This window comes from Podarcis vaucheri, assembly GCF_965113315.1.
Source record: "Podarcis vaucheri genome assembly, chromosome: 13".
In the NCBI taxonomy this organism is placed as follows: domain Eukaryota; kingdom Metazoa; phylum Chordata; class Lepidosauria; order Squamata; family Lacertidae; genus Podarcis; species Podarcis vaucheri.
The window spans coordinates 20,499,254-20,526,148 of NC_138751.1; the positions used below are offsets into that span (position 1 = coordinate 20,499,254).

General features: G+C 49.9%; 1 protein-coding gene across 5 annotated transcripts in view; it reads right to left on the minus strand.

The window, feature by feature from the left end:
- Nucleotides 1-4,469: 4,469 nt before the first annotated feature.
- Nucleotides 4,470-26,895, minus strand: part of PLEKHA4 (pleckstrin homology domain containing A4) — a 52,564-nt gene continuing 30,138 nt past the window's right edge. For 4 of the 5 annotated variants that reach the window (XM_082196899.1, XM_082196897.1, XM_082196898.1 and 1 more), the window contains exons 4-22: nt 25,470-25,542; nt 24,056-24,156; nt 23,297-23,412; nt 19,643-19,906; nt 18,911-19,469; nt 18,734-18,811; nt 17,786-17,887; nt 16,551-16,619; nt 14,581-14,661; nt 14,322-14,471; nt 12,030-12,128; nt 10,864-10,966; nt 10,647-10,729; nt 9,729-9,839; nt 9,496-9,628; nt 8,479-8,534; nt 6,809-6,970; nt 5,735-5,903; nt 4,470-5,423 (exon numbers count right to left, since the gene is read on the minus strand). In XM_082196899.1, the coding sequence (XP_082053025.1) occupies nt 4,858-5,423; nt 5,735-5,903; nt 6,809-6,970; nt 8,479-8,534; nt 9,496-9,628; nt 9,729-9,839; nt 10,647-10,729; nt 10,864-10,966; nt 12,030-12,128; nt 14,322-14,471; nt 14,581-14,661; nt 16,551-16,619; nt 17,786-17,887; nt 18,734-18,811; nt 18,911-19,469; nt 19,643-19,906; nt 23,297-23,412; nt 24,056-24,156; nt 25,470-25,542 (3,075 nt within the window). In that variant the 3' untranslated portion in view covers nt 4,470-4,857. The remainder of the gene's footprint in view (nt 5,424-5,734; nt 5,904-6,808; nt 6,971-8,478; nt 8,535-9,495; nt 9,629-9,728; nt 9,840-10,646; nt 10,730-10,863; nt 10,967-12,029; nt 12,129-14,321; nt 14,472-14,580; nt 14,662-16,550; nt 16,620-17,785; nt 17,888-18,733; nt 18,812-18,910; nt 19,470-19,642; nt 19,907-23,296; nt 23,413-24,055; nt 24,157-25,469; nt 25,543-26,895) is intronic. The other variant, XM_082196900.1, reaches the window with a different exon arrangement.

The following is a 26,895-nucleotide window of genomic DNA, read 5'->3' on the forward strand; positions in this document are numbered from 1 at the left end:
CCTTGCTTCTGCGTTTCGTTTTCGTGTTCGGTGCAGCGCGATCCTGCGCAAGCTTACTCCATCTCCTAAATAAGCGTGCATTTCCTATGTGTGTGTCGGGGGGGGGGTGCGTTTAAGGTTGCAATCCTATGTACATAGTTACGACAGCTAGGACTGCAATGTACCAGGGTCTACACAAAAGTAAGCTTAATTGAATTCAGTAGGGCTTACTCCCAGGTAAGTGCAATCAGGGTTGCAAGTGCAAATGACTTCACTTTGGAGCAAGCAGGCGTAAAATCCAGGTTCACTGTCCACGGTTGTGATTCTAAACAACACTTTTTACTTCCAAGCAGTGCCGGATTTACTTATAACCTAACAATAATAAATCGCCGTATAGCATATATTCAACACAAAAAAACAGCGACAATTTGTTGTTTACAAAGGACAGCTGGACATATAAAGTGCCCCATTACCTTCAGTAGCTCAGAGCTTCATCAAACCTAAATCTGGCCCTGCTTCCAAGTAAACGTGGACAGGGTAGGCAGCATCTTGTTTGGTAGAATATACAATAATGTATCTTTTTTTGCAGGTGTATTATTATGGATGTACAGGGCGTTAGTGGATCCATACTGGACCATCCATATATCAATCCATTTTTCTGTTTTTTTTACCTTTTCTCCTAATTCTATTCTTTTTTAAATTATGGGACGCTTCACAGATTTGTGTGACATCCTTGCGCAGGGGCTAGGCTAATCTAGTGAGCATCTGTTTTCTTTTCCTCACCTTTTCTCCAAGGTGGTTTCCTGCTTGCCTATTTTATCCTCACAACAACCTTGTGAGGTGGGCTGGGCTATGAGGCAGGGACTGGCCCAAGGTCACCTGGTGAGTTTCATGGCTGAAGCGGGAGGGGCACTCTTCCGCTATAGTACAGCAGAAGCAAGACCAAAAAAGATGACAAAAAGCAGGCGGCTTGCAGTATGGAAAATTACAGGATATCAGCAGGATATGAACTGGTTAAGTTTCGCAGGCGCAAATGGCCACTGAAAGAACAGTCATGCCTAACTGCCCCATTACATCCTGAGCGCAATCACAATTGTTTTGTGGTTGAAACACACCCTCTAATGGCCTGCTTCCTTCGCCCCTCTGACGCACCAAACGGCTGACCAGAACACCGCCTGGTATGCCAGGTTAAAGAGGTGCTTAGCTCTGCTGCTTGTTTTCAGTCGCAGGCCCAGGATTTTCAATGGAAAAGGAACACCCACAAGTTCCCAGCAGGACCCCCTCCTGCCCCTTAACAGATCAATGTTGCAGGGATGTGCCCATTGGCTGTGCTGGCTGGTGCTGATGGGGAGTTGTAGCTCTACTACACCTGGAGGGCTGGCAGTTTCAATAATCCATAAAAACTAAGCCCAGGGATGCTGGGAGTTGTAGTCCATCTGGCCACAGGTTCCCTGTCCCTGCTCTTCATCCGTCACTCCTCCGTATTTACATTATTGCTCAAGGTGAATTTCAGCATGGTAGCCTTGGAATAAATATGTCAGGCAGACTCCGGGATGTATATCGTGTTAATCTTTTATTGAGTATACGAACTGGAATCTTTCACACATGGGGAGCAGGCAGCTGCTAGTGTTAAAATGCAAAGGGAGGTGGAAGCTGCCTCCTTTGGGGGAGAAGCAAGTCTTCGTAGAGGGAATCCTCTCCCCCCCCCCCCAAGCGCTGAGATGCAGCAGTTGCCTTAGCAGACGTGCAGGCGTGTGTTACCCCAGGGATCCTTCGTTCAAGCTGCATCGCTCCGGCGTCCCTTGAGCTCCCCGGGGCAGGCCCAGGGTTGTGGCGTTTTGCTTTCGCAGTCCTGATTTTGGGTTTCCGCTTGTTAATTCGCCATGCCAAAGTCTCCATCCAGGAACGTTACGGATTGCATTTCTTGGTGGGGCTACAAGCCTGGCAACAGAGCTGGTGTTGGGGCCAGGGCACCTTGGCAGAGCAATGGACCTGTGCACTAGGGCTACGATTCACCAGTTAACCCGTTCTGCATTGGCAGGGCACCTTATCTGGGCACCTCAGCAACTGAAATCCCCTGCCCCCCTTCCAAATTCTGCAGCAGCCAGTGTCCCTCTCCCCACTGTTTCTCCTCTGATACAACCCCTCTTCTTCCCTTGCAGTTTCCCCTTCCCCCCATCACCTTGCCCAATCCATTCTCCTTTTCTCTCTGAGCTGCGTCTCTCTCTTTGCCTATCCAACAAGCAATTTTGTTCCAGGATGTGCCCTTGCCTAGCTTTGTGCAGCCCACACTGCCACACTTACCTAACCCTTGCCAAATCCTGGCTGCCCTGGCATAAAAGTGAGGGCCTCGTTTTAAGGGTGCATTTTTCAACCTTCATACGCCACCCCCTGCGTTGGCTTGGATAGGCTTTCCACGGTGCCTCTCACATCACTGCCTTCGGCCAACCATTCCCCTTCCACAAATACATGAGAAGAGCTCGGCTGGATCAGGCCAGTGTCCCAGCCAGTTCAGAAGCCTGTGAGTGACACAGCGCTCTCCCCCCCTTTCCAGCCATTGGCATTCAGAAGTATCACTGTCTTTGACTGTGGAGGCAAAGCTTAGATGTCATGGCTAGTAGCCAGAAGAAAGCTGTCTCCTCTATGAATCTGTCTGATCCTCTTTTAAAGCTATTCACGTTCTGCTTTCCCTTCTTTTCCCCTAATGTACACATTCCAACAACAGGCACCTTCATTTCTCCCCACCCAACATTGTACAATTCTAGGAACTGGAATCACCCAGAGGCAGAGGATGCATGCACTATTTGCGGAGGGGGGGGGGAGATTGCTGGCATGTGCTTTTTCTTAAAAAACAAACCCTGGCCCAATATACAACCTAAGGGCCTGGGAGCATTAGAAAAGCCTCTCACAGACTCAGTGGCGTAGCGTGGGTTGTCAGCACCCGGGGCAAGGCAAGTAATTTGCGCCCCCTAACCCGTGGATTTGTGCCCCCTAACCCGTGGATTTGCGCCCCCTAACCCTAACCCCCAGATGTTGCGCCCGGTGCGGCCGGCCCCCCCTGCACCCCCCACGCTACGCCACTGCACAGACTATCAGGGCAGAGGAAACCCTCAACACCTGCCGTTAAGGAGGGCCTGTGCAAATATAGCTTAATAAATGCTGGAAAACCCGATTTCCCATGACCCATGAACCGGCTGTTTCCTACTCGCCTTCAGGGGGAGCTGCTCTGCCTGCCTAGATGTTCACCTTGCCCTCTAAATTGACTGGTCTTGCAAAAGGCAAAAGCACAGGCTTTTACAAAGCCCCTTCTCTGATCGCCTGTGGCGATTACTAAACACCTCCAGGCAACTAGGAAAGGTAAACTGGGAGAAAAGAGTTGGTTGTCTTTCTTTCAAGATGACAATCAGTCTGCACTGATGAGGACCACAGGCGTTTGTGAGCAAGAACCCTAAACCATCTTTGTAGGCCAGTAACTTCTGAAGTTCTTAAGCTGCAGAGCTGAATTTGCATGGAGCAAGGCACTCTAGCCGTATTGGGTGCCTCAGGAAATGGGCTTGGGTGGATGTGAATCTGTGGGAGCCATAGGAGCCCACTCCAAGGAGCCGTGGGGGGCTTCAGCCCTCACATTAAAATATTTGAGGGGGCCAGGCCCCCACAAAGTTGATTGGCATTCCCATTCAAATGGTGTGAGCATTGCATCATTTGACCGATTATGTGGGGCAGGGCTTACCTGGGCCCCCACAATATTTTATTCAAGTTGGCTCCCTTGATGGGAGCAAACAGGGTGTCAAGACGGGCATGAACGGATATGGCTGCCTGAGTATGAGTTTCCTATCATAAACTAGCAGTTATGCATCTGTAAGCGCAGATGCTTAATTTCTTTAGGAAACCCCCCCCCCGGCCTTCTCCCTGGGAAGGGCTAAATAAATATCTGCATCTGCCACGTCCCAGAGCAGCGTTCTCCAACCTGATGCCCTCCAGCTGTTTTGGACTACAATTCCCATCTACCCCAGCCAGAAGCATGCTGCTGGGGCAGATGGGAGCTGTAGTCCAGAACAGCATTAAGGGAAGCATCTCTGCCACCAACTCATTGTAGAGACCGGGTGAGCAGTTTGACCTCAGGCATGGTTTCCAGAGGCAAACTAGGAACAACTGAGAACTCTGCCACTCTACCTCAGGTATTTGAATTTGGGACCCCCATATCCCGGCTGTGCTTCCACAGTCATGCCATTGTATTAGTCCCGCACCACCCTCATCCTGCAAAGGTTGTTGGAAGAGACGAGAGCAATGAACCCTGTCAAAGATACTCTCCTAAACTTGTGTGTGCAAGTCAGTGTGATAGCGATGGAATAGTGCATCTTGCCAGACTCGTGCCCTTGTGCACAAAGACATGTGTAACATGTTCATATATGTGTGAGTGCATGCGCTTTCAGCAGGGGGGGGGCGGTGTTGCGGTTCTGATCCCTGGGATTTATAACAACAACAAAAAATTTATGATGCTATCTAGGGTTGAAGAGTTACAAAAAAAGGAGTGGAAGACTTGCAAGGGCCGTAGCTAAGTGGTATAGCATCTGCTTTCTATGCAGAAGTTTCCAGGTTCAATCCTCGTCATTTCCAGATAGGGCGGGCAAAGACTCTCTGCCTGAAATGCAGGAGAGCCGCTGCCAATCAGTGTAGTCAGTACTGAGCTAGATGGACCAATGGCATGACTTGTTGTAAGGCAGCTTCTCATGTTCCTATGGAAACGGTCGCTCTGAGCCTGCCAACTCTATGGGACTGAACTTATTCTTTTGCCCTGTCCCTGTTAGAGAAAGATGGAGCCAGGCAGCAGGGCTTCCTCACCCCACCCCCTCAATCCTGGTCCTCCACCCTCTGGAGCTAAAAGCTGGATTTTACCAGGGTGACCCTGACAGGCTGCGCCGTCTCCCCAAGGCAGGCCACCACATGGCGGGACTGGCTCTCGCCTCTCCACTTAAGGCACCTACCATTGGCTGCACCCTGCCCGCCCACGAGGCTTTGCTCAGATGCCCAATTGGCTGTTCTAGAGATAGACAGGTGCTGGCTGGTTGGCTGAGGCAAAGGCGCTGCCGAGGGAGGACCACTGACCAGGGGCAGCTCTTCATTGGCTGGTCCCAGCAGGTGCGACTCCAACTGCAGAGTCTTGGGCTTTAAATGGCCCGCCTCCTTGGGAAGAGGATGCGGCGGCCAATTGGATGCTTCCGAAGCACCCGGCACTCGATTGGTTGCGTGGGGTGGCCCCTGATTTGCCGTTCTGGAGTTATCATGGCAGCTTGAGTTCCAAGCAGCTGCTTGGTCATGCTCAGATAGTGCAGGTCCACGGAGCTCTGGCTCTTTGGAGGGGCTGTCACCGGGGAGGCCATGATGGTTCTGGCTTTCATGGGACACAGGGATATCGTCTAGGGAGGAGTGAGAGCTGGTCCTTCCTGGGGAGAAAGACAACATTAAGAATTCCCATCCACATGGACATGTGAATTCTGTGCACAGCAAACAGGAGATATTGGCATATATATTATTAGCATTTGCTGCTGTTGTTGCGTTCCAGTAGAAGGCAGGGCAGGGACACCATCAGGCCCAGCAGCAGCTGGAAGATGGGGGGTTTTTTTGGGGGGGAGGGAGGTTGAGAATTGAGAAAGAATAGAAATGTTTCCGACAAATAGATTTGAGTCCCACCCCCTGACTACCTGACCCTCCCGTCCCACAGACCCCGGAAAGCCACCACTGCCTCTCCTAGTACCTGCGATGCGCTTCCCCCGCTGCTGCGAAGCCTCTGTCGCCAGTGCGTAGGAGAGCTGGATTACTCGCTGTCGCTCCCACTCAGGGGTCGGGGGGCACCGAGGAGGCTTGAGTCCCCCAGTTTGCACGCCCTCCTTGGGTGATGGCTCAGGGGGGGTATTAGGGAGGGGCTGAAGGAGAGATTAAATCACGGGGAAGGGGAACGGGGCATGAACAAGGCTGTTCTGTCCCCACTGGCCCCCTTAGGTCAGAGCACGTCCCCTCATTCACCAACCCAAATTGGAACTTAAGCACAGCACGAAAATAATAACCTTCCCTGTGGTTTTAATTAAAGATGTGGATGACTCTTCTAAAACACATACACACACAATCCCATTTTGCTGCATAAAAGGGTAGGAGTCCCTGATTTCAGCCTTTCTTCAGCCAAAGTCATGGCATCTCACACCACTGCCGGAGGAGCTCCAGCCCTTCCAAGCCCCCCCCCCCCCCTGAACCCAGGTGTCCTGGCTTTCCTATTTCACGCTCCAGCTGCAATGAGATTTCCCTCTCCCTCTTACAGAACTCAAACGTATACAGTGGTACCTTAGGTTACAGATGTTTCAGGTTACATACGCTTCAGGTTGCGGACTCCGCTAACCTAGAAATAGTGCTTCAGGTTAAGAACTTTGCTTCAGGATGAGAACAGAAATTGTGCGGGCGCGGTGCGGCGGCAGTGGGAGGCCCCATTAGCTAAAGTGGTGCTTCAGGTTAAGAACAGTTTCAGGTTAAGAACGGACCTCCAGAATAAATTAAGTACGTAACCAGAGGTACCACTGTATCTGTTTCCCAGCTACATTACCCACCTGTTCCCGGGCAGGAAAAATGAGGAACCCAGCCCCTCAAGCACTTCCCACTGGATGCACCTCCCCCCCCCCAGACACCTGTCCTTCTGACCATACCCCCACCCCTTGTCCCGAGACATCCAGGGTCAAGGACGTGGGGCCTCCCTGTAGGAGATGGCTGAGACCTCGCCCTTGCCTCTTGGCCCCTCCCCGCTGAGCACAGGGTGCCCCCCTCCAAAAGGCTTCTCACCCACCCGGCTGGACCCGCGCTTGAGAGAGTCTCGCCAGTGGCCCAGAGCGTTTGGCTGGGCGGCCTCCGATTTCCTTTTGGCCTCCTGGTTCCGCTGCATCCGGTCCAGCTGCTCCTGGGCACTCATGCGAGGCCGGCGAGAGGCGACCGCTTCTGTGGGGACGACCTAGACGTGACGCAAGATCAGGGGTTAGGAGATGGTGCCGACCAGTGGCCCTCGTTCATGATACCTGACCTCATTCACGACCCTGAGATTCATGACCCCTGAATCTAGCAGTGATCCGGAGTCGGAGGCAGCAGGGGCACCGGGAGGGAGCTGAGTCAGGATCAGGCCCCCGAGCAGAGTGCTGGATTCACAAGGCCTCAGCCTGCTCCCAACCTTTGTCGGAGCAAACTGCTCACTGGGAGCTAACTGTGGTCTGGCAGCCTTGCTGCTTTCTGAGTGGGATCCAGCATCAAACCAGAACACTACGCCAGTCTCTGGGTCCCTGCCTTTGCCACCAATGGGATTTTGCTCTCAACAACTGCCAATAATAATAATAATAATAATAATAATAATAATAATAATAATAATAATTTATTTATACCCTGCCCATCTGGCTGAGTTTCCCCAGCCACTCTGGGTGGCTCCCAATCAAGTGTTAAAAACAATACAGCATTAAATATTAAAAACTTCTCTATATGCTACTGCCAGTGTCCAGCCACGCTGGCATCCTGCCATCCTGGTCAGGCTCTGAAGTGTACGTGGGACACCCCAAGAGTCCTAGCTGCCTCCCTTCTTATCCGTTCTCAGGAGCGAGCTGGCAGTATATCACACCGTTGAAGTTGGAATTAACTATTTATTAGCAAGAACACGATCTGCACAGTCTTGCCTGAGTCTCAGGCCCAATGATCATAGCAGCTCCCCCCCGGTTGGTCAGCTGCCGAGAGTGAAAGTCCCCACTTCATCGCAGCCATTAGTTCCTTCCTCTCCAGGACTTTTCCCAAGCAATCAGAGACGGCGCCTGCATGAAGCCAACATCTCCTCCACCCTCTTAATGTCTCTCCTGGTTCTGGGAGACCAGGGAGGAGGGAAGTTTTTTTGCAGCAGGAGGAAGAGACACCCTGGCTTCTACAACAGCAGGACTCCTCTCCCGCTTCAGCATCTGATTCTGAATTTCTCTCCACCGCTTCTTCCCAGGCTTCTCCCTCTGCCCACTCATCATCACCACCCCACTGCTAACCCCCTGGCTCTGAGCCTTCTCCCCTGGTGGTTCCTGCCTGCTGAAATAGGTAAGAGTCAGGCCCGGGGTATTGCTTGGGGGCCTGGATCAGACCCACCCACCTGCAAGATGTTGATTAGCCGCTCCAGTTTCAACAGGAGCCACGAAGCTTAAATTGTATTTTTTTTTGCAATGCAAACCACTACAAACCTTTTAGGGAAAGCGGAGCATAAACATATTAATAAGTAATATAACAAATCCTTCCTTTCCTCTGTTGTGCACTAGAACAGGGATAGCCAACACAGTGCCCTCCAGAAGTGCTTGGACTCCAACTTCCATCAACTCCAGACAGCCTAGCCCAGCCAATGGACAAGGATGATGGGAGTTGTAGTCCAGCAAGATCTGGAGGGGCACGACACCCCTGCAATGCATAGATTCTCTGCTGCCATGATTCTGAGTGTCCTCTGCGTACCTTGATTATGCTGTGCTCAGTGTCTTCACAGAGTTTGCTGATGTGGCTCCCGTGATCTGCGAAGGAGGAGGGAGACAGAGCCTTCATTCGGAGGATGCAGAACCAAGTTTTCTGCTTCTCTCTCCTAGTTCCCACCTCTGTCCTGGCAGGGATAGGCCCTCAACGCAACTCGAAAGGCTGCTCTTATGCATCACACTCTGTGGCAATATCAGGGCAGGTTAACCACCAATGGCGAGCACCAGTGGTAGAATCCTTGTTTGACCAATGGGAAAGCAGCACTCTGAAAGTGGGCGGGGAAAGGGAAGGGTGGGTAATTCAAAAGGGAAGTAAGAGTTCATAGAATTATAGAATCAGGAGATTTGGAAGGGACACCGAGGGTCATCTAGTCCAATCTCAACTAAAGCATCCAAAGTTTCACAACTGATGCTGTGTAAAGAATGAAGGGATCTGCCTTTCTTGCTAACCAGAAGTGCCCAAAACACACCCTGGGTTAAGAAGCAAATGTCAACTACCCAAGTCAACCCACACTGAAACTTGAGACCCGAGAAGGCACCCTGTATGTGTGCAGGGCCAGATTTAGGTTTGGTGAGGCTACTGAAGGTAATGGGGCCCTTTATATGTCCAGCTGTCCTTTGTAAACAACAAATTGTTGCTGTTTTTTGTGTTGAATATATGCTATGTCGTAATTTATGGACCTAATAGGTATCTAAAGCCTGTTGCCATGCAACCAGTCCATGCAGAATGTAGACACCCTATTTTTAGACATCAGCAAACCAGTGATATTTTAGGGAGCAGGCTAGCAGGCGGGGCCCATTACTTACATCATAGGAGCCTAAACAACACAAAACACTGTTGCTGTATGTAGGTTTTATTTTATTTGTTTGTTTATCTTATATTTTGGAAATGTACATCCATTTTTTTTCTTTAAATTTTTTGAGGCCCCCAAGAGAGTGGGGCCCTAAGCTATAGCTTGTTTAGCTTATACGTAAATCCATGTTCCTCCCGCATCTCACTCACCTGGACCAACCACATCCTTTGCCCTCACTTTCTCGGACTCTGCGGGCTCACCGGAGGAATTGTATCGAGGCCGCCTGGTGGCATCTGACTGCCGTGATGACCCCTGTTGCCCTCTGCAGGAAGCAGGTGGACTCTGCCGGCAAAGAACACAACGTCAGTGAACCTCAGTCGCTGCCAAGAGAAAGCATGGCTGCAAGGAGGGAACTGAGGATGCTGTTGGTGCAGAAACTTACAGGCGGATTCGCTGCCCGAGGGCTGTCCAGCTGGCCCACTGTGGCTGGCAAGTGGTTGGTGGATTCGTGGAAGGACAGGGTGGATTTGGGAGGAGGAGACGATTCAAACTCCTTCGGGCGCCCATAGAAAAAGAGTGAACTTTATTAGTGATGCATCCTTAGTCTGCGTGTGTGTTATAGATAGACAGCTATCAGGCGGGTACTTTCACTATTCTCTTTTCAGCACCTGCTAAAAACAATCTTGTTTAGACAAGCCTACCCAGATTGCGTATGCAAGTTTAAGTCCGTTTTTAGTCTACGGCTATTTTAACTTATGAAAGTTTTAAATTGTTGTTGTCAGTTGCTTTTCCTATTTTTGTAAACTGCTTTGAGCTTGTCTTTACAATGAAGCTGTGTACATGAAATAAATATTACAGTGGTACCTCTGGTTGTGAACAGGATTCGTTGCGGAGGCCTATTCACAACCTGAAAAGAACGCAACTCGCATCTGTGCGTCTGCGATTCGCCGCTTCTGCACATGTGCGTTACATAATTTTGCGTGTCTGCGCATGCGCGAGCGGCGCAACCTGAAAGTAACCCTTTCCAGTACTTTTGGGTCACCGCGGGACGCGGTTTGCTTCAACCTGAAGCAAACGTAACATGAGGTATGGCTGTATTTATCTAGCCATAGAGTAAGTATATAAACACCCACCCACCCACCCACCCACCCACACACACACAGAGAGAGAGAGAGAGAGAGAGAGAGAGATTAATGCCCAAATAGGCTTCTAAGTAGCTTACCAAAAGCAGGGGCACCAATATTGAAATACAAAAACACCCACAATTAAAACACAGAACCCCTAACTTCAAAGTACTTTAAGCCCAAGGTCTCGATGGTGAAGCCACTGTGCCATTTGAACTCAGAGACCAACCCCATACCTCCATTCCTGCACAAAGCTGCTGGGGTGTGTGGCTTGGACCCAGATGAGAATCCAGGGTTGGGGTGGTAGCTGGAGACACACCTGCAATGGAGAGGTTCAGATGTTACAAACGAGGACTCATAAGGGGCAACACCTGCTAAATATCCCCCCTCCCTCCCTCCTCCTCCTCCTGGGCTTCCGGCTCCCAGCTCCTAGGACAGTATTGCGTTCAGCACCTGATCTTCTGCTTTCTAGGGCATGGTGGTTGGCTGGGCTGGATCTCAGTCCTGCCAGGATGTCGTGGATCCTCCACAAATCTTGCTGGGCAGCTACTTGGTCCTAAGGAGGAAAGGATCAGACAGGTGGAGGCAACAGGAATTAGTGCGGAAAGATAGGAAGCTGCCTTGCACCAAGCCATCAACCTGCATAGCTCAGGATTGTTGACACCAGGGCAGGGGATGGGGAGGGGGGCGGCGGGGAAGGACTTTTCCATTCCCAGCTCAGCAATGCAGGTCTGGTAAGGGGTGTGGCCTGGGGAGAGGAGGCGTGGCCTGGGGAAGAGTCATAGATAGAGAGGTTTGGCTTGAAGCTCCCTATCTCTCCTTTACTTCAAGGGTTCAGGTAGGGGTTTTTCTTAGTCCTACCTGGAGATGCCAGGGGCAAAACCTGGGTCCTTGTGCATGCAAAACAGATGCTCTGAGCTGTGGGCCTGGGGTAACGTGTTTCCACTCACCCCCCCTAACCCCCACTATCTCCAGATCAGAGCCATGAGCTCAATCTAGCAGTGATTCCACAATCTCAACCCTGCCATTTATTTCTGAGGAGGACCATTTTGGGGTTGGATTATTTCACCAACTACTGAGCAGGTTGCAGTTACGAAGCACAGAATCAATGACTTTTATTATTTTTTAAAAAAATTTGAATAAGTTTTTAGCCTGTGTGGCAGCGGCAGACATAGACATGAATCCCAGAAAATACAGGGCCGGGATGAAGACTGAGGTGGATTTCCACAGGTCAGAAGAGGAGGACTTTAATATTTGGTGGACAGCTCATCTTCCTACCCACCCAGCAGAAAAAAAGAAATACCGTATTTTTTGCTCTATAAGACTCACTTTTCCCCTCCTAAATAGTAAGGGGAAATGTGTGTGCGTCTTATGGAGCGAATGCAGGCTGCGCAGCTATCCTAGAAGCCAGAACAGCAAGAGGGATTGCTGCTTTATATGTATGCACAGTGACAAAATTGTCTTTATTTGCACAAAGTCCTCAGATTACAAAACCTGACTTCTCAGAGTACAGAATTTGGAGTTTTGTCACTTTTTTGCAGCAGCTATGCACAGCCCGAACGCTTGCAAAGTACCACAAAAAAGTGGTAGGGAGAGGTTTGGAAACGGGGAGCACATACCTGGGGGTGCCCCACAGTCCGGATATGCTCCAAGGAGCCCTTCACCATCTGCAGGTCATTTTCCAAGGCGGCGTAATCCTCCCACGCTCGTTCACTGTCCTGAGTAGGGGAAGAACAAAACAGCGGCTTATCCATTTATTTATTTATTATTATTATTTGTTTTTATTTTTTTATTAAGTTTCATATATATACCCAAAGAAAGAAATAAAAAAAAAACACCAAATCAACCATTACAAAAAATATAAATAAAGAAAATATAAGTAAAAGAAAGTAGATAAATGAATAAATAGGTTGCAAATGTCCAAATATAACATAATAATCTTATCCATTTCCATTCCAATTATTAGTCTTCACATTTGTTTCTTTATAACTTTAAAAACTTAGATCCCTCTTCTTCCCCCTCCCGACCTCCATCCCTCCCGCGGCTTATCCAGCTCCCTTATGAAGAGCCGATTCACTGCAGATAAGGCCTGGTAAACCCCTGCTGCAGAATGAGGTCGTAGAATCCTGGGTGGGCTATACCGCTTCAGGTGAAAGATGCTATTTTTAATGCCTCCTGCCTAATATTTTATGAAAACACACACACACACACACACACACACACGATCTGCAACAAAATGTTGCAGTATGGAGTGCTCCCATCCATTCCCACCCACCGTTCTGTGTGCAACTGCCCCCTAACAACAACAATAGTCACTCAGCAGTCAGTGGCCACTGGCCATTCTCAGTCCTTGTTGGGTTATCTTGAGGGTGCCCCCAATATGCATTTATGTTTCCCCCCTCCCAAAGTTTTTTTGTACTTCTGTAAACTTGGGGGGTTTCTGTAAGCCTGCTGCTACTTGTGCACAGAGGCTCTGGCCCTCTAAGTACCAGCCATGCGCCTTTGAACATTGGTCGAATAGAAAGCAACAAAATGCTGCTGTGTATCCCCAGTGGGAGGGTGTTGCCTGAGCATTGTGGCTGAGGAGAAAAAAGTTAGTGTCAAAGGCAGGAGTCCCTGCTCTACGCTGGGTCAACTTCATGTGCGGAAAAAAGTTTTAAAAGTCCAATCAGTCTGTAAGCAAGGCAATTGGGGTATGAGACTTCCTCATGCGACCAGGTTCTCGATTTGGCTTCGAAGGAGGTAAGAGGCGGAAATTTAAGTAGACTGAGCTTTGCTGCAACTTGGAGGAATTTTGATGGGGAACCGAAAGGAGCCTCTGCTTCATCTCTGATCTGTAGTATTAACCGAGAACTAACTGAGAACTGGGACGCGGGTGGCGTTGTGGGTTAAACCACAGGGCCTAGGACTTGCTGATCAGAAGGTTGGCGGTTTGAATCCCCGCAATGGGGTGAGCTCCCGTTGCTCGGTCCCTGCTCCTGCCAACCTAGCAGTTCGAAAGCACATCAAAGTGCAAGTGGATAAATAGGTACCGCTCCGGCGGGAAGGTAAACGGCGTTTCTGTGTGCTGCTCTGGTTCGCCAGAAGTGGCTTAGTCATGCTGGCCACATGACCCGGAAGCTGTACGCCGGCTCCCTCAGCCAATAAAGCGAGATGAGCACCACAACCCCAGAGTCGGCCATGACTGGACCTAATGGTCAGGGGTCCCTTTACCTTTTTAACCGAGAACTAGTCACTGCACAGCTACTGTGAGCATCCCATCGCTCTCTCAGCACAGCCCTTCACCCTAAACTTCGGGGGTTATGGCTACAGTCAGCGGCAGAGCAAGCCGATTGGGCACCTGGGGTGGCATGTGTGCCCAGGGGTGGGGCCAGCTGGGGCAGGGCACTCCGTGGGGCCTCCGAGGAGTCTGTCTGCCTCCTCCACTCAGCCGCCCTACAGCTGAGGGGGGAGGCGGTGGGCAGACCGTTTGGGCAGTGTGGAGCCTAAGCCACTGTGTCTCTCCCAGGACAGATGTGTGGCTAGGGCGAGCTGCAAACCCTGCGGTGAATGCCGCCTGGCATTTTGTCATCCCTCCTCAGTGGTGACACCCGGGGCGGTCCGCCCCCACCGTACCCCCCTTCCTTTGCCCCTAGCTACAGTAGTACCTTGGGTTACATATGCTTCAGGTTACAGACTCCGCTAACCCAGAAATAGTACCTCAGGTTAAGAACTTTGCTTCAGGAGAACAGAAATCGTGCTCTGGCAGTGTGGCAGCAGCAGGAGGTCCCATTAGCTAAAGTGGTGCTTCAGGTTAAGAGCAGTTTCAGGTTAAGAACAGACCTCCAGAATGAATTAAGTTCTTAACCTGAGGTACCACTGTACAATGTTTTCTCAGCTCAGCCTCCCGCATGGGAATAAAAGCAGCTCACCAGCGCTAGATCGCAGAGGCGAGCTCGGGTTTGCACCAGTTCGTCTTGCAGCTGCCTCTGCTGGTAGCAGATTTTCTCCATTGTGGCGTCTTGGCCTTTAAACTCCTCCAGCCTCAGGCGTGTCACCTCCAAGGCTTTCTCAATCCGCTCCTGTAAGAAAAAAGAGGCCAACCATTTCAACTTAGGCCAAAATAAATCAGATGGCCGGTTTAATAGCAGGAGTATGGGAAAGAGGAAATGAGGGTAAAGTAAGACATACCTTTTCAGCCCGGAGCTGTGCCGTGTCCTCTTCGAGACCACGAAGCACCTTGTCCTGGCCACAAAGTTTTGTCAAGAGAGCCTAGAAAGAGAGAGGGGGTGGAATTCTAAGAGAAGCCACCAGAAGCTGCTGTGGCACATACAACCATGGCTTTATAAAAGCAGGCAAACCCACTTGTGAGAGAGCCAGGCTCTCAGGGGCGCCAGGCCAAGAGTCCGGGGCCCGAGAGTTGAGTCCGAGGAAGAGCCCGCCCGTCAGTCAGAGTGCCGCAGCAGGCTCTTGTGCTGTGGGCAGCTCTGTGCCACGAGTTCGGGGGTGACCAAGCCAGCGAGACGCTGAGGCGGCCGGCCAGCTCTGCCTTCCTGCACTCCTGGGACTGGGCAACCTGCAGGGGGGGGGGGGTCCCCAGCCGGGTATATCTTTGCATCCCAGCACCGTATAGGTTTAAGACAGCCCTGGCGAAATTATTTTTCCCCTGCTGAGAGCTTCCAAATCAGAGATGGGTTACGCTATTAACAATGTAGCGTTCCAAAGGCCAGTGAGTTAATCATTTAAATTAATAAACTCAAATTCTTAATGGACTAAAAATGAGATCCAAATTAATTCAGACAGATTGTTTTTTTAAAAAAAAACAAAAAAAAAACCATAAGGAGAGCTGGATGAGGCCATATAAAACCTGCAAGCAGGACATGAGCACAACTGCACTCTGCCCATGGGATAGTAGCTCTTGATAGCCTTGCCCTCCATCAATGTATCTAATCCTCTTTTAAAAACATCCCAACTTGGTCGCGTTCGCTGCCTCTTGTGGGAGTGAGTTCCACAGTCCAACGGTGCGCTGTGTGAAAAAGCACTTTATTTTTTGACTGTCCTGACCTCACCCAAGAAAACAAAACATTGGGCACATCTAGTCTTACAGGGTGATTTCCCACCCTGTAAAATCCCATGCGACTTCTAATGCTGTTAGAAAACTGACGTGCTGCAGCATGAAACCGATGTACACAGTTTTATTGGGGGGAATTATTCCACCTACAGCCAATTTCAGTGTGTAGTAAAATGACTCAAACAAAGCCTTTGTTTGAGTGTCAGAAGAGAGGCACTTCTCCGAGTTGGTTTTTGCTTGAAAATGTAAACAGATAGTGGCAAAAATCTGGGGGTGTTCCTGACAGCTGTGCAGGTGAGAATAAAACAAGCTGTAGGACTAACTCTCTGTAAATTCAGCATTGAGCAGTGACCCTACAGTGGATTCCAACCCAGTTTAATGTTAATTATTTTGCAGTGACCCCCACAGTGGATCCCAACCCTGTTTTCTTGGAAGTAGTTACTTATTTTGCAAGAGATTTCAAAAATGGGCTTTCAAACACTGTGTTATAAATGAGGCATTCCTTCTTCCCTCACCCATAGATGAAAGAATGTCTCAATCTACTCATAAGTCAAGGATGCAGGGACCTGTGACCCTCCTGATATTGTTAAACTACCAAGAGCCTAGGGCTTGCCGATCAGAAGGTTGGCGGTTCGAATCTCCGCGACGGGGTGAGCTCCCGTTGCTCGGTCCCTGCTCCTGCCAACCTAGCAGTTCGAAAGCACACCAAAGTGCAAGTAGATAAATAGGTACCGCTCTGGCAGGAAGGTAAGCGGCGTTTCCGTCAGAAGAGGCTTAGTCATGCTGGCCACATGACCCAGAAGCTGTACGCCGGCTCCCTCGGCCAATAAAGCGAGATGAGCGCCGCAACCCCAGAGTCGGTCATGACTGGGCCTAATGGTCAGGGGTCCTTTTACCTTTTTTACCATCATCTCTGGTGGGAGTTGGAGTCCAGCAAATACCTGGAGGACCACAGGTTCCCCTGCCCCTGCTCAAAGTGATGTTTATGCTCTAGGCTTCCTAAGCTGGATGCAAATAATTTTAAAAGTTTTTTTAAAAAACAACAACACACAAATGAACCCTTGATATGAGAAGAAGCAGAAGTGCGTACATCAGTGTCGCTTTCAAACCGCTGCCCCCCGGCAGAATGGATGCTCCTCTCTCGCACCAGAGTCCGGCACTGGAAAGACAGAGAAATGGTTGGTGTGAACAACATGCAAAGGCATGTCTGGATAAGCCCCCGAACTTCCCACATGGTTTCCTAGGAGAAATGCCAGCTTGTTGCACCACGAAAGTTAAATACGCCCATAAAAGACTGTTTATGTATGCAACAGCAGCAGCAAGAATTCTTTGAGCCCCAAAATGGAAACAACAAGAAGTGCCAATGAAAGAAGAGTGGCAGGTGAAAATGATGGACTTTGCGGAACTGGCGAAGCTGAAGGGAAGAATCCGAAAGCAGCACAATCAAGTATTTCAAAAGGACTGGAGTAAATTTACACGATATTTGAAAGATCATTGTACGCGATTGAAATCACTAGCAGGGTTGTCTGAAGACTCGTAATGAGAAATTTTCTTCCTTTTTATATTTACCGTATTTTTTGCTCTATAAGACTCACTTTTTCCCTCCTAAAAAGTAAGGGGAAATGTGTGTGCGTCTTATGGAGCGAATGCAGGCTGCGCAGCTATCCCAGAAGCCAGAACAGCAAGAGGGATTGCTGCTTTCACTGCACAGTGATCCCTCTTGCTGTTCCGGCTTCTAAGATTCAGAATTTTTTTCTTCTTGTTTTCCTCCTCCAAAAACTAGGTGCGTCTTGTGGTCTGGTGCGTCTTATAGAGCGAAAAATACGGTACTTAAATTTTGAGGTATTTTGTAATGAGTGTAATTAGAATTGGAAAATGCATAAAGGGCTATGATATAAAGGTTATATCATGAGGCGGGAGGGAAGGAAGTTGATAGGCTAGAAAGAGCTAGAGCGGCAAAGTGGATAATAATGATGTGATTATATATTGTTAAATGGAAAAATAATAAAAACTATATTTTTTAAAAAGAAAATTAAATATGCCCAAGACATTTATGTGTTCAGCATTAAGAGGACGTATTTATCAGGATAAGTTGCCCATGGCTTCAAAGACCAACTACTTCAAGGGCTGTTCAATCCAATGTTAAGCTAACGGGGGGAAATGGTGGAGCCCAATGTTAACCATTACAGACGGGAGGACAATTTGGTATTAAAACAGAACTCAGAGAATGTGCTGCTGTCCTTTCCTGGCCAGCCTATTCTTTTTGCTAAGCCAGCGTTTGATAAGTCCTAGACTCAAGGGAGGATCAAGCACGAAATCACATACCGTGGTTCCCAAAGACGTCCTTTTCCCAGGGGTGGGCCGGTTAGGGAGGGGGGGCAGGGGTGGTAGGTGGAGGTAGCTGGAGGAGGCAGAGTGGGGGGTGATCTGTAGGGAAAGGGAAGGCAAGTGTTAGGGAGAGTAGCCAGGGAAGCTCATGAGCAGGACTGTGTGGTATACAGTGGAACCTCGGCTTGCGGATGTAATCCGTGACAGAGGCACATCCACAACTCACAGCATTCGCATCCTGAAGTGCTGCGTCTGCGCAGGCATAATTTGGCGCTTCTGTGCATGCGTGAAGCGGCGAAACCCAGAAGTCACCAGTTCCGGTACTTCCGGGTTTCCCGCGGGCCGCAACCCGAAAACACGTAACCTGAAGCAGCCGTAACATGAGGTATGACTGTAATAATAATAGTAATAGTAATAATAATAGTATGTATGTATTTATATATTTACATATATATATATTTACATACATACATACATACATACCCCGCCCATCTGGCTGGTTTCCCCAGCCACTCTGGGTGGCTCCCAACTGAGTATTAAGAACACAATAAAACATCAAATATTAAAAACTTCCCTAAACAGGGTATGCCACAAATTGCACAGAAAGACTGCGCAATATAATATTGGCCGCACAATGCAGCTTTCTAGAAAAAAAAGGAAAGAAAAAATCTTTTTATTTTTTAAAGGAAGCAAGTTTGTAGCTCAACATTTGCATAATTTACGCAAGTTGCGGAATCGAGCTTTTCCTGCTGCAGAATTGAGACTCCTTTGGCTCAGGATTTCAGAAACGTTAAGTACAGGGTACACACAGCCCAGGTCATGAGCAGGGAAAGAGACATTCAAGCCAACAGACTCGTTTGTTTCCGTGTCACAGGAAGTGGAAGGCCAGGGAGAGGAGGACCATGGTGAACGGGAAAGATGGAGAACGCAGCCCCCGGCACTCACCAGTCGCCCATGTAGCCGAGACATGACCAGAGCACGGGACGTCCCAGCTGGCGGAGAGAGATAACCTCGGTCTGCAAACTGGCAGGAAAGGAAAGGTTAGCGCTGGGGTGGATCAAAGCCAAGATAAGCCCCAAACCCAGAGCCACCATGCCCACTGCTGCCGCAGCCTCTACTTACTCTGCTGGGTGGCAGCTGCCTCGCCAATGAGGGTGCCAGGCCTTCCTCGCCCACGGGCCGGGCCCTGCTGTGGTGAGGGCTCCGGGCGTAACGCCTGCCATAGGGGTCTTCGGAGGAGGGGAACACGTCATACCGGTCAGCAGGCGTCAGGGTGCGCCCCCTGGTGGTGGGTGACAGCGTGGCATAGGGGTTGTTGGGAGGGCCCTCGCTGGGGGCAATGTCCACGCGCCCCATGGGGGTGTTGGGGCGCCCGAGGCCCCTTGGGGAGGCCGCGGAGGACAGGTCCTCGCAGGAGATGGCCTGTGCGGCGGCGGCAGCTCTCGGGGGCTTCCTGCGGGCGCGAGGGGGTGACTGGCGGGTGTCGGGTATCTGAGGCGATTCGGCAGGGGTCAGGGGGAGGGAGTAGGAACGAGAGGAGCGGATGGAAAGCAGAGGGGAAGGCTGAGGGGTCCGGGATGGGGAGGAAGGCGTGGGGCTCTCGGAGGGGGACCGCGGCCGGGAGGAGAGCTTGGGGTGGATGACGGGCGAGGGGCTTCCGTGAGTCTGGGAAGACAGGGAGCTGCCAATGGAAACAGAGGGAAGAAAATAGGAAGGCACAGAATCAAACAACAAACATGACAATCCAAGTCCCGCCCCAACAGTACCTGTGGGAGCCAATCATCATTAGCTCCCACGGCGCCCCCTGGTGGAAAACTGGTTCTTCCCTCCCTCCTTCTCCACCCACTGACTTACCTTAAATCTGGTTGCTCTTTCCTTATGTGGCTGTATCCGCCATTGAGCGAGCTGCACAACGACGTCCTCCCGAGCCGCGGAGTCCCCTGCTGACTGTCCTGCACGTGGAGGCTGTCGGACGACGAGGCCTCCCCGTCGTGTGCCTCCGAGAGACGGGCGATCTCCAGGGATTCTGCGCTTTTGGCGTAGTCGTTTTGCGTGAGCGTCACGTCCTCAAAGCTGGTGCATGTGGACGGGGACTGGCTTTGGAGACCCCTCCGGTTGCTGAGGGACAGAAGGGAAGATTTTTTTAGACTGTATCAAAGCCCAGGTGGCTGGTCCCCCTGCGATGACCTTCCCCTTTGCCCGCAGAGAGTTTGAAATCAAGATTCCTCCCCCTCCAACCCCACCCAGCCATAGGCGCCGACTCCATGGGGCTTGAGGGGGCCCGAGCCCCCTCAAAAATTCGTTTGGGGGGGCTCAGCCCCCCCAATAATCTCGGGCGGCGGTGGGCGCGTCCGCGGCTTTTATAGGGCGCCCGGCGCGCACCAGCTCGATAACGGGCACCGGCGCGGCGGGGGGCGCCGGGCCGGGGGAGGGGGGCGGCCGGCCTGTCTCCTTGGCAACCCCATTGAGCAGCGCCGGCTCCCCCGGGAGGGCCATCCCCCCGCGCCGCCGATCGCCAACACCGCCGACGCTGTGGCTGCCCGAGCCCGAGCCTGAGCCCGAGCCCGACCCGGAGCCCGAGCCCAAGCCCGAGCCTGAGCCGAAGCCCGAACCCGAGCCCGTCAGTCAGTCAGGAAGGAAGGAAGGAGAAATGGGGAGGGAGACGAGGGAGGAAAATTGCGCGCAGGGTGAAGAAAGGAGAAGGGCGAACGAGACGAGCTTCCAACCCAAAAAAGGGCTGGAAGACTGGGAGGATGAAGGATCGGGAAAGAAAGCGACGCCTTCCCCACCCGCGACGTCGCCCGCTTGTCATTGGCAGCGCAGCGGGCGCCCAGAGGTGCTGGGCACCGGCGCAGGGCCGCTCCGCAGCCGCGGAGGACAGCTGCGCGGCTAGCAAGGTGCGCCGCGTAGAGCGCGGCCCTTGTGTGGCCCGGTGGCCAGGCAAGCTCGGGCGGGGACCCCCATGCGAATCTAAGACGGGAGAAGAGGGCAGGGCAAAGGGGGTCCCTTCCCCAACCTCCGGCTCTGAGACTTCCCTGCGCCCCAGAAAAGCGAAAGGATTTTCTCTTCTTCTTTTTTTATAAATATTTTATTAAGTTTTCAAATACAAAGTTAGAAACATACACTGAAGAAAAAAGTAAAAGAAAAAGAAAAAGAAGAAAAGAAAACCAACCATGCAACACATTTTTTATATAACTAACTGGACTTCCTCGCATCTCCCTTACCCTGCATTCTTTATAATAAAGATATCAGCAAATTATTACCTTGTTTCGTACCTTATTTTGTACTTTTCAAATACTATACCTCTAAATTTAACATACTTTTCATCAAATACTATACCTCTAAATTTAACATACTTTTCATCAGTAACATACTTTTCATCACTTATATCTTAAATTAAACATAGTATTACCTTAGATTTTGACCTTTTCTTACTTAAAATATAATTTCCTGTTTCCCAAATCTAATTGCTGAAGCTATAGTTTCCAAATCGTGTAAATTTTTAACATTCATACAACTTATATTGTTTTTGTAAATAGTCCTTAATTTTTTTCCAGTCTTCTTCCGTTGTTTCTTCTCCCAAATCTCGGATTCTGCCAGTCATTTCAGCCAGTTCCATGTAGTCCATCAATTGCGTCTGCCACTCTTCCAGTGTGGGCAAATCTTGTGTCTTCCAATATTTTGCGATAAGTATTCTTGCTGCTGTAGTTGCATACATAAAGAAAGTTCTATCCTTCTTTAACACTTTCTGGCCAACAATGCCCAAGAGGAAGGCCTCTGGTTTCTTGGGAAAGGTATACTTAAATACCTTTTTTAACTCATTATAGATCATTTCCCAGAAGGCCTTCACTTTTGGAAAAGTCCACCAGAGGTGAAAGAATGTCCCTTCAGCCTCCTTACATTTCCAACATTTATTATCAGACAGGTGATATATTTTTGCAAGCTTGACTGGGGTCATGTACCACCTATAAATCATTTTCATAATATTTTCCTTCAAGGCATTACATGCCGTGAATTTCATTCCGGTGGTCCATAACCTTTCCCAGTCCTCAAACATGATGTTATACCCAATATCCTGAGCCCATTTTATCATGGCTGATTTGACTGTCTCATCCTGAGTGATTTTCTCTTCAACCTGCCCTCCATCCTCTTGCAGAAAACTCTTTGCCTGCCCTGCCCGTATCTCGTTTTTGCTTTTTAATTCCACACACGCACCCTTCGGACTTCGTGGCAATCGGGCGCGCGGGTGCGTTTCCTAAGAGAGTGAGGACCCCCGCCTCCTCCCCACCTGCTCCCTCGCCAGCCAGCCAGCCAGCCAGCCAGCCGCGTGCCCTAGCCGGAGAGCCCCGGCCGTCCCCGTCGCGCAATCGGCTGGATCTCCCTTCAGCAGGCCGGGCTCACAACTCGGCCCAGGGACCCCCCAGCAGCGGATCTCCGGCTCAGCTGAAGAATCCGGCAACAAGCCCCCTCCTCCCCAATCGCTCCGCCGAAATACACTCCAAAACCCCCCAGATAGGCCGCCGGCCGCCAAGTCTAGTGGCGCCCTGAGCGAGGGTCTCTCCCCAACACCGCCACCTCGAACTGCGTTCTCCCGGCTACCCGAGCGAACCAGCGGCAGGACCCCGGTATGGGCCCCCCCAATATTTTTTATAAGTCGGCGCCCCTGCACCCAGCGTCCAACCTCACAGTGGCGGCCGTTGAGACTGGTAGGGCGGAATGCAGGGAGCCCAACAATAGGTGGCGCCAGAGAGTCAATAACAGGAAGGAAGGAAGGAAGGAAGGAAGGAAGGAAGGAAGGAAGGAAGATGTGGAGCGGCTGAGGGCAGGCTGAGATGGGTGGGGCCGTGCCTTGCTTCGCCCTAATGCGCCAGCCTGCGCCGCAACCTAGCTGACTCCTTCAAAGCTCACAGCTTAACCACCCCATTTTGCCCACGTTGCTTCTGGGTAACCCATGAATCCAGACACCCCGTATTCCTAAAATAAGGGTGTCCACGGGCTAATTTCAAAACTAATCTCAAAGTGACGAGTCTGGGTGTCTGGCATCAGCAACTTGTCCCTCTCTGGGCAGCCTGCTGGGTGGGGAGGCAGAGGGCGATGGTGGGGGGTGGCAGAAGGAGAGAGAGAAGGCGATGGTTGAAAGGAAGAAAGGCGAGCGGCACTGCCTATTTTTGGCTTTGCCCTCCTCTCCACAGTGGGCATCTGTCTCAGCCGCTGGATGTGGTCCTTGATAGGTGACGCCCCCTCCCCAAGGGACCATAACAGGAAGAAGAGTCTCCCATCCTAAGCAAACCAAATCTCTCTCCTAGAAAACTTTAAAAACATCTGCACCTTTAATCTCTCCACGATCCTGACCATAATGGAACTTGCTTCCCTTTCAAAAGTTCCTATTTCTCAGTCCCCTCTTTTGATGGGTTCATGTCCCATCCCCAAACCAGAGAACCCCAGAGGTAAGGTTACAGCCAGCCAGTGTAGGGCTGTGCGTAGAATACACCTGTCCCCAGCCCTTACTAGCTTCCATAGTCGCACTCGGCGGCGGCCGACTGGTTCATGGCGCGGATCCAGCTATTCATGTCCAGCTGGGTGTCTGCGCTGAAATAATAGGTTCTCATGCCAGGATGTTCGGCCTGGAAGGTAAAAGAAGAAAAAGAAGGGTAATTGCAGTGGCCCAACACATCCTCAAGGGGGCAGCAGGCATACAGAAATTCTGGTGGACAACAGCTGGAGAGCAGAGGCGAGAGTGGGCTTGCGGGTTTCTGGTGGGCTTTCTGCATGGCTGGCTAATGGAGGAGAGAATCTGTCGGCTTTGGTTCTCTCCATTTCTCATTTTTCCAGTCATTTCCCCACATTTCCACAACAGTTTGCGATTTATTAGCTTTCTTTTTTAAAAAAAGGGCTTCGTGAAAATTATTCGGCAATTTTCTCCTAATATACGTATGTTTGTGTGCAATTTTGCCTCACGTACACGTTTTTTGCAAAGCAGTTCCCCCTAATATAATGCCTTTTCGTATGCTGTTTTCCTTTACGTGCACACTTTCCCCTAGTATATGCACACACTGTGTGCATTGCAAAATATGCAGAAATGCGGGTTCCGAAGGGCGACTCTGTTCGGGTTCTCCTATTGCTTTGCACAGTGGGACTTAAGTTCACCTTCAAATGCAAACTAAGTTGAATCTCTCACCCATCACTCATGGCTGTCAACAGACCTTGGGTGACAGCAAAGTAACATACCTTGGAAGGAAACAAGCATCTCACTCTGGGTGGACTGACCTTGAATATGAAGCGCCGGTTCTTCTTCTCCTTGGAGAACGCTGTCCGGATCTCATAGCTGGGGAGGAGGATGCTGCCCAAAACCTTCTCTTCGCGGCTGTCTGGAAAACAAACACACACACATTTCCAACCCTGCCAAAGGAAAGAAAAAGTCACAGGAGAGACCTACATTGGGGGGGTGGGGGTGGACTAGAGGACCCTTGAGATCTATGATTCTAAGAAGTTGCTTCAATGCACTTTTCCCTAAAGCCCAGATGGAAAGAACCCTGTGTGGCCCTTGAGATGTTGTTGGGACTCCAATTCCTATCAGCTCCAGCCCACCTGCCCAAGGGTCAGGGCTGATGGGAGTTGGATCCCTATAACGTCTGAAGAGCCACAGGTTCTCCCCTCCAGCCCTGTGGGGCCCTCAAGATCTCTGGGGCCTGAACTAGCGATTCCAATCTGTCAAACCTGGCTAGCAGTCCACTTCACTGCCTAAGGTCCGGCTGGTAGGGAGAAGAGTCAAGGCCTTCTCTCTCAACTGTAGGGCTTAAGTTGGGGGACAAAAGGGCTTGTCCACATCTGAGCACTATTTAGTTGTTTACACACACACACACACACACACACACACACAATTTGAATTACACTGGAGTAGTCCACACCCACATGTATTTTAATTTCCGTATGAGAAATAATTTCAGTCTTTCCAATTCATACCAGCAGGTGTTATCTTTTGTATTTTTCCCTGCTTTCTAGTTTGTGGATTCTATCACCCCAGATAAGTGCCAATAGGGCATGACCACAGATAGCTGTGTCCTCATCTTGTTTTTGTTTTAATATCCCCCACCCAAGAAGTACACAAAAGCACAAAGCCAGGCAACTGTATAGCTGCTTGTGCAGTTTTCTGGCTTTGGGCAAATCTGATGAACCAAAAGAACACAACATCCGGTTTTGTGCAAACCTGAGGAATCAGAAGAAAAAGGATATATATAAGGCTAAACTCCTCCACCAGAAAGAGTCAGGAGCAGAGTCGAAAATGAAATGAAAGCAACCAAATTCTCAGCACACCCTTTTTAGATTTGGATACAGAACATATGGGCTTTTAGAATACATTTAGAAATTCTTGTTGTAAACACTTTGATGTATTTTTTGCTGCAGCAGTATAAAAATATGCTTATAAGTAAGTAAAAGGAATAAACAGCTGGAGGCCCATGAGCTTTCCACCCCAACCTACAGCATATTTTCCCAGCTCTGCTCCCAGACAGACCATAAGAAATGTTATAGGCTGAGAAAGCAACAGGAGGAAGAAGGAGGCACACCCTCCGATGCTTGACCAGCCTACCTTGCCTGAGACTTGAAAAAAGCCCTCCCTCCAAAAGCACAATGACATCACTTCCGCCCACCTCTGGCAGAACCATGGGGAAATCCCAATTACCTCGGTAGTAGAAGAGGCAGTAATTAGAAAGGACGAACCAACGTCGTTTCCAGAGTTTAAGACCAGAGCTGTCCTGGAGGAGGAAAGGAAAGGAAAAGGGAGATCAAAGGTGGCCAGGGCATCAACTCCCAGGAGAACCCATGATCATTCTGCTTGGTTACGTCAAACATATTGTTTTATCAGTGGGTACAGGATTGGTAGTAAAGCTGCTAAGAGTCACACATGTGGCTTTCTGCCATAAATGGAGGAGAAACATTCTGTCCCTGGCTAGAGGACATGGGCTACTTCCAGAAGACCTCTCTATCAAAGATTCGTCCTGATTTCCTTGCAGGGAGATGACACGACGTTGGCTATTTATTGAGCTGCTCGTTAAGTGGCACCACCATCAACATTGATTTGGGGCAAGATCATGACAACTCTGGGCGAGATCTCAAAATCTCTGCAAGATCTTGATCTATTGTGGTGTTGGCAACGCTGACAGTGGTGGTGGGGAGCATGGTCTCATCTGTGGTGGCCCCTGCAACACTGGAGCTCTAACAGCTGCCCGAGAATGACAGATGCTGAGCATGTGACGCCACCAGCAGCCTCTGGCTTCCTTTGCTCTATTTGGGTCCACCCATGCCAGCATTCAGCCACTCATCCTTCAGGCTAATGCACAGCCAGCGTGATAACACCCATATTATGTGAGTAACAACTCCCCTCATTCCTGACCAATGGCCACACTGGCTGGGGCAGATGGGAGGAGATGTGGCTGAAAACACCTGGAGGGTCTCAAATGAGTTAAGCCTAAGAATCCTCCAGGTAGAAATAGAACCAAGAGTAATCTCAGATCATAGTCCGATTAAATTGGAGATTAAAGGCCTGGAAGAAAGAACGTTTAGATGGAGGATGAATGATAGCCTTTTTGATGATCAAAAATTTGTACAACAGGCACAGAAGAAAATGAATGAATACTTCATGGATAACTGTAATAAGGGTACGAAAATGAGTATAGTGTGGGATGCAAGCAAGGCGGTGATGCGTGGTCTTTATATACAACAAAATTCAATTAAAAGGAAGAATAGAGAGAAAGAGAAGAAAGAAATCCTAAAACAAATTATGGAATATGAGCAAAAGTTAATTAAAAACCCGAATAATAGGAAAGTTAGACAAAGTATCAAGGCCTTGCAAACCCAATTTGCTATGATAATAAACAAGGAGGTGGAATGGAATATTAAAAGATTAAGACAAAAGGATTTTGAATTTGCGAATAAATCCGGAAAATGGCTGGCCTGGCAGATTAAGAAAAGGAAAGAACAGAGTACAATAAATAAGATCAGAGTAAAGGACGAAGAGATAACTAGCCCTAAAGGCATTAGGAAAGGATTCTTGGACTATTATAGTCAACTGTATAGGAAAAAAGAAAAGAATAACATAAGGAAAATAG